The following is a 12,342-nucleotide window of genomic DNA, read 5'->3' on the forward strand; positions in this document are numbered from 1 at the left end:
GTAAAGACAGCAGACCCAATGAGTTCAATGACAGTGAGATTTGTGTAATCCCCAACTGTAAAGACAGCAGACCCAATGAGTTTAATGACAGTGAGATTTGTGTAATCCCCAACTGTAAAGACAGCAGACCCAATGAGTTCAATGACAGTGAGATTTGTGTAATCCCCAACTGTAAAGACAGCAGACCCAATGATTTCAATGACAGTGAGGTTTGTGTAGTCCCCAACTCTAAAGACAGCAGACCCAATGAGTTCAATGACAGTGAGATTTGTGTAATCCCCAACTGTAAAGACAGCAGACCCAATGAGTTCAATGACAGTGAGATTTGTGTAATCCCCAACTGTAAAGACAGCAGACCCAATGATTTCAATGACAGTGAGATTTGTGTAATCCCCAACTGTAAAACAGGCAGACCCAATGAGTTCAATGACAGTGAGATTTGTGTAATCCCCAACTGTAAAGACAGCAGACCCAATGAGTTCAATGACAGTGAGGTTTGTGTAATCCCCAACTGTAAAGACAGCAGACCCAATGATTTCAATGACAGTGAAAAAGAGTTAATAAATCTGTGCCTTACAAAATAACCAAACAGTGCATCTATTTGGATCAACAATCCGAGCTGACAAAAGGGAAAAGGGCAGAGAAGTAATGATGTTACACCTTCTACTCTTCCGGTTCCAAACTCCTTCGAGATGTGTATTGACTCAGTCCTTCAGAGGACATATTGAATCAAACCGTGGCATAACTATTTTAGTAGCAGGATGTATAGGCAGATTCTAATAATCATGGGACATAAGAGAGTGAGGATGGATGATCTTTATTGACAGCCCGGATATATTTAGACTATAAAATAAGGTGTCATCACTTTGAAAACAGATGATAAATTACTCAAGGTATGTATTCAGTCCTCTGGAGGCGTGGCTTTACACTTCCATTGAAATTGGAACCAGTTTTTGGACATCACACTTTTGTTCCCTTTTGGAAAAACTCTCGATATAAATAAATAGATATGTGATCCTGTGGTATGACACTTGCTTTCGGATTGGAAGGTCCTGTATTCGAGCCTTGCTCGGCTCATATTGAGTCCTTGGAAAAGGCTCTTTACTCACATTAATCGTACTCGGGCGTAAAATGAGTACCAAACCGTTAACAGCAGTGGTCTGATTTCATCCAATTTCCATTTCTTACAATAATAATATTTTAGAATAGATATAGAGTGGTCTGATTTCATCCAATTTCCAATTCTTACAATAATAATATTTTAGAATAGATATAGAGTGGTCTGATTTCATCTAATTTCCATTTCTTACAATAATAATATTTTAGAATAGATATAGAGTGGTCTGATTTCATCTAATTTCCATTTCTTACAATAATAATATTTTAGAATAGATATAGAGTGGTCTGATTTCATCTAATTTCCATTTCTTACAATAATAATATTTTAGAAGGGATATAGAGTGGTCTGATTTCATCCAATTTCCATTTCTTACAATAATATTATTTTAGAATAGATATAGAGTGGTCTGATTTCATCCAATTTCCATTTCTTACAATAATAATATTTTAGAATAGATATAGAGTGGTCTGATTTCATCTAATTTCCATTTCTTACAATAATAATATTTTAGAATAGATATAGAGTGGTCTGATTTCATCAAATTTCCATTTCTTATAATAATAATAATTTAGAATAGATATAGAGTGGTCTGATTTCATCCAATTTCCATTTCTTACAATAATAATATTTTAGAATAGATATAGAGTGGTCTGATTTCATCCAATTTCCATTTCTTACAATAATAATATTTTAGAATAGATATAGAGTGGTCTGATTTCATCTAATTTCCATTTCTTACAATAATAATATTTTAGAATAGATATAGAGTGGTCTGATTTCATCCAATTTCCATTTCTTACAATAATAATAATTTAGAATAGATATAGAGTGGTCTGATTTCATCTAATTTCCATTTCTTACAATAATAATATTTTAGAATAGATATAGAGTGGTCTGATTTCATCCAATTTCCATTTCTTACAATAATAATATTTTAGAATAGATATAGAGTGGTCTGATTTCATCCAATTTCCATTTCTTACAATAATAATATTTTAGAATAGATATAGAGTGGTCTGATTTCATCCAATTTCCATTTCTTACAATAATAATATTTTAGAATAGATATAGAGTGGTCTGATTTCATCCAATTTCCATTTCTTACAATAATAATATTTTAGAATAGATATAGAGTGGTCTGATTTCATCCAATTTCCATTTCTTACAATAATAATATTTTAGAAGGGATATAGAGTGGTCTGATTTCATCCAATTTCCATTTCTTACAATAATAATATTTTAGAAGGGATATAGAGTGGCCTGATTTCATCCAATTTCCATTTCTTACAATAATAACACTTTCATTTTCACAAAATTTCTTCTCAAATTATTTATTTATAACAAGCTGACCTTGGCCAATTTTGTTTCCTAAATAATCTGTAATAATGGGGAGATTGTTATTATTATATAACGTTAATAAATGGTGTATGTATTTTATCATTTTAATGATTATAGAATTATATTAACATTATTTCAAAAAAAAAAAAAAAAGTTATAATGACACTTTTTTAGCACTTCTCTCAAACGACAAGCGTTTTACAATCAATGAAAAAGATGTACCTTTTTTTAAAAGCAATTTATTAAAACATAAAAAGGATCCTCACTTTGCCTAATAAATCCGTATCAAAATTATTGCCACTTACCAAGATCCAAACCCTCTAAACGCTCTGACAAGCTTTGATGCTCTGTGGAATATAAATACACATATAAGACTTTTGGTCGTTAACGACAGACATAATATCAAGTCTTGTCTCATTAAGGCACAATATGTCAAGAGTTGGAGACCCCGAGAAAGCACTTTGAGCATGTTTAGTGGATATTGCAATAGTATCTATAATAAATGATCAATTTTAAAAAAATCTTTGTGTAAACCAATTTTTTTTTTCATCAAGACAGAAGCAAAAATTATCAAAATTTCGAATTGGGAGAAAAAACAAAATTTAGATCAAAATTTCATAGAATGAAATTTTTGTTAAATAAAGAGATCATTCTGTAACTTCCTAAGAATATTACATGAACTCAGCAGAATTTTCTGCGTTACAAAAATTTTTTTAAAAATTCAATCAATATAAAGTTGGATGGCAGACCAGATGGATGACAACCAAGGTACAATTTTGCCCAAAATGTTGATTTTTGTTGTTGTTTATCTGTTTGTTTATTTTGCAGGGATAAATTTATATACATTAAACCACTCGACTCTCGTGTATATGAGTACCTAAACGTAGACAGAAACAAAAGGAAACATTATATATACATATACATATATATATATATATATAATTTTATTATTTTAATATTTACCACGGTGTTTGAGTCAGTCTACATCGATGTTTCAGGCCTAATCAGCCATTGTCAGGACTGTGTGTTACATGATTTAGGTTTGTTGACTGTTGTTGTTTGTTGAAGTGGTTCCGGTTTGTAATTGATTAATAAGAACTATTATAGGACTAACGGAAAATAATTTCAAAACAAGATACAACCTCCACACCTCAACCTTTAGAAACAAAAACAAAAAAACATCCACAAAACTCAGTGAACATATTTGGAAATTAAAAGACAAGCTAGACCACAGCATTTCATGGAAAATTATATCTAAAGCAACAGGATACACACCATCATCAAAACAATGTAGCCTATGTCTAGAAGAAAAATATACTATAATCAAACACCCTCATGAAGCCACATTCAACACGAAAAATGAGATGTACAACAGCTGCCCACATAGACGAAAACATCTACTAATCAACTACAAACCTAAGGAACCACTTTAACAAGCAACAACACACAACAAACCAAACTCATGTAACACACAGTCCTGACGATGGCTGAAAGTAAGCCTGAAACATCGATGTAGACTGACTCCAACACCGTGGTAAATATTACAAGAATATATATATATATATATATATATATATATATATATATATATATATATATATATATATATATATATGAAATATAAATTGGATCACTCACTTACATGTGGCCAAAACATGTTTCTGTGGCTTTCGTCCATATTGTCAGTTGGACGAAAGCCACAGAAACATATGTTTTGGCCACATATAAGTGAGTGATCCAATTTACATTAGCTCTAACCATCATTATCGAGCACTTTCGTACCTACGAGTACCCACCAACAGTATAAAACATACAACAAAACATATTTAACAAACCTTCCTCATCTTGCACCAGATCCTCGTCTGCTCTCTCCTCCAAATCTCTACTCAACATCTCCAGTACTTTTTTCTTGTCCTTTTCCCTGATGGGACAGAATGAGGTAGAACACAGTGTTGCAGTTAAATATGGGCTGCTAGAAGTTGTTGACGGTAAAAAGAACATTTTTTGCCTCATATGGTGGTACTGATAGCTCAGTAGGTAGAGCACTAACTTCACATGCATGTAAAGGGATCGAGTTCAATCCCGGGTGAAGTCGACATTTTTTTCCAACCCCCTGTCCATCCAGCAGTCATTGGGGAGTTAGGTCTATTAGATCTGATGGAAAATACTCTGTGATAGACTAGCATCCTATCAAGAGGGAAGCAAGAAATTGCTTTTGTCCATTTCAGGTTATAGAAACCGGTATAAACTCTGGCTCCATGGGCCTAGTGTCTCTGAAGGACGACTTTTTTATGATGGGCTTAAAACCCTCCTTCTTTAGCCATCAATAAAGACAATTAAAACAATTGTAGAAAAACAAAAAACAAAAAACAAAAAAAACAAAATCCCTTCTTATCTATAGGTTTTTTAAAAAATGCCAACCCAACATGGATGCATTGCCAGTTCTTTGTTCTCCATCAAAGTGAAGAAAAGCAAGGGATCAAACTATAACTGCGATCATTTTACCAACGATAATATTGCACTTAACTCTGGATAACGACACCCCCTGGATATCGACATTGACCTCTGGTCCCGAATTTTTTGCCTTTTGTTGTTAGTAATAAAAAAAAACCCATATAGCGACATTTCAGTAAAACCCCTATTTAGTGACATCGTTATAGCGATAAACGGCAGTTAACCCCCCCCCCCCCCCCCCCCCCCCCCCCCCCCCCCCCCCCGGTAATTCTGTTTGAAACTCATAGAAAAGATGTATTTTAACAACACTCAAAAAAGACTTACGAATTAGTCATATCTTGTAATTCTGTGATGACACAGTCCTTGTAGAACGCCTCTGAGCAACCGATATGCTTTTCATCCTTGTAGCAGGATAGGGAGCAATAGGCAATGTTACATCTTGGGCATGTATACTTTGACACAGCTTTCAGACATCTGTCATTAAATACATTTCAATCATGGATTGATATGAAAATAATTTTAATCTTTTTTTATCAAGCATAAAAAAAATGGGCAAGGACGAAAAAACTCACAAAAAAAACTTTGAACACAACAATAGAAAAAAAAACAAAAAACAAACAAACCCTTGAGCTTTTATATAGTGTGTAATAATATTCGCTCTATGTGCTCAAAGCACTTTGCAAGGGGTCCCAAGCCAAAAGCAATACTAAACATGTAGGACAAGACATGATGTGACCCCTGTAAAGCGCTGGAACAGAGACGAGTTTACCCACCAGGTACTCATTTTTTTGCCAGAGCCTCCATTTTGCACCTACACAACAGGATTGAAATCAAGGACCAATCAGTAAAAGGCACTTGTCATACCCCTAGACCACAAAGCAGCAAAACACAATTCAATTTACCTCTCCAACTTCCATCATCTATCTAATGATAACTGCATTCCTAACCATTTCCACCAATAGGACTATAATGTGACTCGGGCTCCAAAGGATCCAGCCCTCTCTATGTAGTAGTAGTAGTAGTAGTAGTAGTAGTAGTAGTAGTAGTAGTAGTAGTAGTAGTCGTAGTAGTAGTATTAGTCATAGTAGTAGTAGTAGTAGTAGTAGTAGTAGTAGTAGTAGTAGTAGTAGTAGTAGTAGTAGTAGTAGTAGTAGTAATAGTAGTAATAGTAGTAGTAGTAGTAGTAGTGAAGCACAAAAAGCTGTCATATTTTGGACATATGCGAAGACATGATAGTCTCGAAAAAAGGATAATGGAGGGAAGAATTGAAGGAAAGAGAGGCAGAGGAAGACAAAGGAAATCCTGGACAGATGGCATCAAGGAAGCTACAGGACGGCGCATGGCAGACTGTAACGAGGCTGCAATGGACTGTGAAGGATGGAAGGCCATGACATCCGACCTCTGGAAAGAGATGGAACCCAGGTAAGGTAAGGTAAGTAGTAGTAGTAGTAGTAGTAGTAGTAGTAGTAGTAGTAAGTAATAGTAGTAGTAGTAGTAGTAGTAGTAGTAGTAGTAGTAGTAGTAGTAGTAGTATGTAGTAGTGGTAATAGTTCACCTTGAATTTTAAAACTACAACTAGGGTATTTATTTTGATATGGTTGTAATGTTGTTTCTTTCTCTTGATACATAAAACTTCAGTGCACAAGTACTTAGTGAGGTGGTGGTCTTGGAGCTTTTTTTTTTGGAGATTTTTTATATAGGGCAAGATCCACTAAATGTGATCAAAGTGCTTTATAAAGGGCACCCGACCAACAGCAACACGTAACATGTAGAACGAGATATGTCGCCTATTAAGCGATAATACCATTTTTTTTCCCAACAGAGACAACACTGTTAACAGCCAGGTACTCATTTTACATCTGAGAATGGTGAGAGAATGTGAGTAAAGAGCTTTTTCCAAGGAGTGAGGCTCGAACTCAGGACCTTCCGATCCGAAAGCAAGTGACATACCACAAGACCACATAGCCACACAGTCTGGAAGGTCTCCTTACTTTAAAAAAAAAACTAAAATGATTGTCTTGACTACTCTGGTATAGAATAATTTTATTAAACTTCTAATTCTAATTAACACAAAACACAAGTCCTGAAAGAATTTGTGTTATTTAAAAAAAAATAACATATATAAATTCCCTTCACTTCAAATATCAGCATCAATTCAATGAAATGTCAATTAATTCATAAATGGCAAATTTTTAGCTCCAGTCCAGTGGCCGCCAATAGGCTCACAGTAAGCTGAAATACGCTTTTTGTAACTTTATTTTTGGCCCTTTACTGTTTTGATCACCATGGAATTATTTGGGAACCTCAGTGGCTAGTTTTGGTATCATTTTAAAGGACACAAAACAAGCTCTCTAGTGGTGTATTCATTCTTAATTCCTGAGTGGAGTGCATTTCCCAGAAAGCAAATGAAGTAAACATTTATCCATTTTTAATTTTTAAATTACGGGAAATTCCATGAAAATGTCAACCGAAGGGGTGTTTTACAAATTCTTAAGAACATATTAAAATTTGGTACCAATTTGTTGGAAAATTATTCAGGATTAAGAATATAAGGATGTTCTGTGCATATTTGTGGTACAGGATGCTTATTATATTGTAGTTTTACGTAAGGGCATCCCCTATTTGAGGAACGAAAAGACTATTTTCTCAATATTATATATCTAGCAACTTCTACAAAATTATAGCCACCTTTGCTGTTGTTTATTGATATTAAAACAAATATAAGTATCAGGAACCTATATACATTCAAATTTACGATTTAAATGAAATATTGTCCTCAACGGTCGTTTTAATGACCTTGGGAAATTGTATGTCAGTCCGTTACCATTAAAACAGTAATTTTTCATCTACAAAAGATGTGATTGTTGTACAGACTCACTATTGCAGATTTTCTGTTCTTACATGAATGGCTTTAGCACTGTAAAAAAATTGTTCAAGAAATTTATCATTTAAGGTATTTTTGTTGGGTAACAGACTGACATTTTTTTACAGTAACGGACTGACAGTAAAGTAACAGATTGACTAATTCTATTTTTATTCAAAGACGTTATATAAGAGTTGTATTTGAAGTCTCAAGAATAATGTCCACTCCAGTGTGTTTCAATTGATCAGGCAGCCATCTTATAAGCATTTAGGTCATAAAGTTTCAAACACTGAACGCTGGTCTTCAACATGAAGCCTGCTATTTTGTAAAGATGGAAATAAAACTTATTTCTTGAACATTCTGAAAGCTCCTACATCCCCAGTATTCTCTCAATTTGTATTTTCCCGTTGATCTTTTGTCGGGCGTTTATTTATTCAATTTGTCATCATAGAAGTATTTTAAAAACTCTTGAACAAACCTTGATACTTGATAGATTTGTGAAAGTTTAAAATTTCCTAATTTGACCATTGTTTTGATTCTTGGCCACCATTTTGATTTGTGAAGCAGTCCGAGGGTTTGTTTTTTTTCTATTAGGGTTCGGGTTAGCTTGAGATTGGAGTATTTTTTTGTTTCTATTAGTATTAGGAATTAGGGTTAGTCCACAGACACCTGTACCATATAGGTATAGGTGTCCTTGGATTAGTCATAAGTCTTCTTAGTCTTAGCAAAGGTGCTAGGGTGTGTTTGTTTTTCCTATTACGGTTAGTTAAAGGTTTTAGGTTTTATTTTTTCTTGGGTTTAGTTGAGGGAATATTACTTTTGTTGTTCCCCTTTGTAGGAGCTTTCGGAAGGCCTCCCGCATTAATAAACACATGACTATGACTAATGACTTGACAAAAGATCCACGGTGAAAATACAAATTTGTAGGGAATAATTAATATGCCTTTTTATGTTGTGTGTTTGGTGTACTATCTCGATTGAGGCTGTTGTGAGTTGTTGTCATGATGTTCCGTTTGTGATTGTCACGTCATATTTTGTCAGCGTAAATAAGCGACAGTCACCGCTTACTCGCGCTCTTTGACTTATTTGAATTACTCTGAAACGATTCGTATTACGAACAACAAAATCTAGGTATGTGTAATTAGTAAATCGCGTTCTACCCAATTCGGTGGAGATACACCTGATAAACCAAATTTCATTATCCCCAGACAGATATTTGAAACGCCGCTCTTTTAAACAATTATCCACACTCCAGAATATAGAATGTTTCCGAATGCACATAGAAATAAGGAAAGTTAATAAAATAACTATAAAAACATAAAATTAACCAACATTAAATCAGTTGTTCCTACATATACACAATATGCGTCAACTTCGAAGTGGGTGTCATGGCCGAATGGTTTAGTTGTCTGCCCTGGAAGTTTTATCAGAATTGACGTTGTGGGTTCGCATCCTGGTTCCGCCACTTTTTTTTTTTTTTTTTTAAATTCCGTCTTATTTTTACAGAATGTTGCAAGGGATAAATGTCCCATCCATCCCCCCCCCCCCCCCCCACCTATTTTTTATTTATTTATGTTTTGTGCGAGTCCATTCTTTTTCCTTTTTGTTTGGCCTTTGTTCCGTTTCTGAGCATGAATTTCTTAAAATTGTTTTTATTTTTTTTTAATTATTGTTTGTTTTTTTCTCCTCTATCTTGGTCGCTCTTTCAATATTTCGGTTTGTTTGCTTTTTAATTATTTATCTTTTTAGACACTTTTTGAGATCGGAGCGGGGACAAATATGACAATTTGCTAGAAACTAGAAAGGAACTAAGAGAGAGAGAGAGAGAGAGAGAGAGAGAGAGAGAGAGAGAGAGAGAGAGAGAGAGAGAGAGAGAGAGAGGAGAGAGAGAGAGAGAGAGAGAGAGTTTAAAAAAAAGAGGGGGGGGGAGGATGGATGGGACATTTATCCCTTGCACTTGCACCGTTCTGTAAAAAGACGGAATGTAAAAAAAAAAAAGTGGCGGAACCAGGATTTGAACCAGCATCGTCGCTTCTGGTAAAACTTCCAGGGCAGACGACTGAACCTTTCGGCCATGACACCCACTTCGAAGTCGACGCATATTGTGTATATGTAGTATCAACTGATTTAATGTTGGTTAATTTTATGTTTTTATAGATATTTTATTAACTTTCCTTATTTCTAGAGAGGTGAGCCGGTGTTACCAATACTTAGCTTCTATACCAGGACAAATCATTCGTTTGGACAGAAAAATAAATAAAAAACTTACCGCTTACCGTCAAAAGCAGTTTAGATTTGAAGATGCATTTGTTTTCTATCAAAAAACATTCGGTACTGGACAATCCTTGATGAATTTCAAAAGTTGTGTTGAAATTATATCCTAATTTTTTTCATGATTCATTCCTCGCGAAATCGTGTGGGTTTCGTTTCTGTTATCAAGGTGCCGCCCCAGGTTTTTTAGTGTCCCTAGATAGGTATGCAATTTGGTGCATTAGTGCAGTAAAAATTGGTGCGCAAAATTAGTTCGTAGCGGATGCGAGACTGTGTGTGTGTGTGTGTGTGTTTGTGCGTGTGTGTGTGTGTGAGTGTGTGTGTGTGTCTCTTTCTTTCTTTTTTTTTTTGGGAGTGCCTACGTACACGGTAACGGGGCATCTAGCCTCAGGATCTACGTACACGTAAACTGGTTTACCGTTGCAACACAAGCAATAGATGGTCCTCGCTGTCGTGACCGCATGCGCTCGTGTGTGTGTGTGTGTGCGTGTGTGTGTGAAAGTTATTTTTTAAAAAATCAAAACAATTTTAACCATTAATGGCGAGATTCGATCTTACACTACAATCCCCAAACTCCAGATCTTAGTCGTAATGTTATCATTAAAAGACAAGCTTTGGGATTTATAGTTTAATTGAAGCCCGAGTCTAAATATACTCTTACTACTGCTCTCTTGGTGAAACGATTTATTCCGCATAAGCAATCTGCAGAAAAAAATCAGTGTCACTGTAAAAGGTTAAAATTTCACGAAGTACGCTCCGTGAACACCGCTGTAACATTCCTTTGATCTACGTCATCAGGCAACCCGTTGTTTCTTTCATCTTTTCCCATTCCCCTTACTATCCCCCCATCCCCCGCCCATCTCTCTCTCTTTCTTTCTTATCATAGTGTTATCCCTTCCCCTTCCCATCTCAATGTAAAATGAAAACGTTCTGCTGTTTGCAGATACATGTATGATTGTTTTGTTTTTTCTCTCTCACTCGGCTAGGATTAAAAACCAAGACATCAGGTAATGGGTGTCTAATGACAAAGTATAGATTCTCTCTTTGGCCAATTTAGTCACGCATGTGGCAGCCCAGCTATTTATTATGTTCTGCCTATAACACACAATAAGTGGGATTTTGGGGGTGGGTACGAAAGAAATCAAGGTCATAAGTAACCGTGCACAAGAGCTGTATAGGGAATCGGTTTCTGGGGGTCTTGCAAATACCAAATATTCTATGGAAAGCTCTTTCGAACTCCAAGACGTCTGGTTTGTTTTGCTATCTTGGAACAAACGAAACAGAGATGTCTTGATGTGACCTGGATGTAAGGTTTTGTGACCTAGATGTATCCTTTTGTGTGTGCAAGCCATGCGGGTAAGTACAGCGATAGCTTGCCAGTTGAGGAAAAAAGAAGAAGGAAGAAGCAGCGTTTCCGCATTTGAAAAACAAAACAAAAAAACCTGAAAAAACAAAACAACTTAACCTTTTAAAGGCGAATATCAATCTTACTTGGACCAAAAATAAAATCTTACCGTTTTCATCAAAAGACAAAAAACAAATTACAATTTAAGAATTTGAGCTTTTATAGAGGGCAATATCCACCCAACGTGCTCAAAGCGCTTTTTATCAATATTCTTACTGCTCTTATGGTGGAAAGGTTTTTTTTTTTTCTGTCTGCGTTAAAAAATAATATAAATGAAGACTATTATTTGAAAACAAAAAAATCAGTGTCACTGGCAAAGGGTTAATTGCAGTACTCCTGCATCCTGTGAGACTCCTACGGCACTTGCTAATCATAAAAAAGGAAATAGCAATCAACAATATTAAGGTGAAAAAAAAAGAAAGAAAAAAAAAGGTGGGGGGGGGGGGGGGAGGGGGGGAGAGCAAATCCAGTAGCAATGCAACCTTTTAGCGGCGAAATTCGATCTTTGACCTAACACCAAATCTTCTATCATCAAAAGACAAGTAACGGCAAAACGATTATAGACAATTGAAGTCCGAGTTGCGATAGTCTGACTGCTCTCTTGGTGGAAACGCTGTATTCCCCGTTAACAATAATAAAGATAAAAGCAAACTATTATCTAAAAGCAAAAAATTAGCTTCGCTGTTAAGGGGTTAAGAACACCTGCAACTGCAACTGCCAGCATCCTTGAGATGCTCTACGTCACCAAGGTCACCAATCGACACGTCTCCCTCTCGTCGGCATGCACCACCCCCCCCCCCCCCCCCCAGCCCCTCCACTCTTTCAAGGTGGTGGTGGCGGCGGATAAAAAAGGCCTTTTTTCTTTCATTCAATCAACTTGACTGCTGGTGG

The 12,342-nt window shown here is 35.6% G+C and overlaps 1 protein-coding gene across 3 annotated transcripts in view; it reads right to left on the minus strand.

Annotated features, from left to right (window-relative positions):
* LOC144972257 (zinc finger HIT domain-containing protein 2-like) overlaps nt 1-12,342 on the minus strand; it is a 32,958-nt gene that overhangs the window by 19,601 nt on the left and 1,015 nt on the right. Inside the window, exons 1-4 of one of the 3 annotated variants that reach the window (XM_078913306.1) lie at nt 10,052-10,241; nt 5,237-5,386; nt 4,294-4,379; nt 2,764-2,805 (exon numbers count right to left, since the gene is read on the minus strand). In XM_078913306.1, coding sequence (XP_078769432.1) covers nt 2,764-2,805; nt 4,294-4,379; nt 5,237-5,247 — 139 coding nt within the window. In that variant the 5' untranslated portion in view covers nt 5,248-5,386; nt 10,052-10,241. Of the gene's footprint in view, nt 1-2,763; nt 2,806-4,293; nt 4,380-5,236; nt 5,387-10,044; nt 10,242-12,342 lie in introns of those variants that run through there. The other 2 variants (XM_078913305.1, XM_078913303.1) reach the window with 2 other exon arrangements.

Source organism: Berghia stephanieae, chromosome 5 (genome assembly GCF_034508935.2).
Source record: "Berghia stephanieae isolate SIO BIC M18660-M18661 chromosome 5, UCSD_Bste_1.3, whole genome shotgun sequence".
Lineage (NCBI taxonomy): Eukaryota > Metazoa > Mollusca > Gastropoda > Nudibranchia > Aeolidiidae > Berghia > Berghia stephanieae.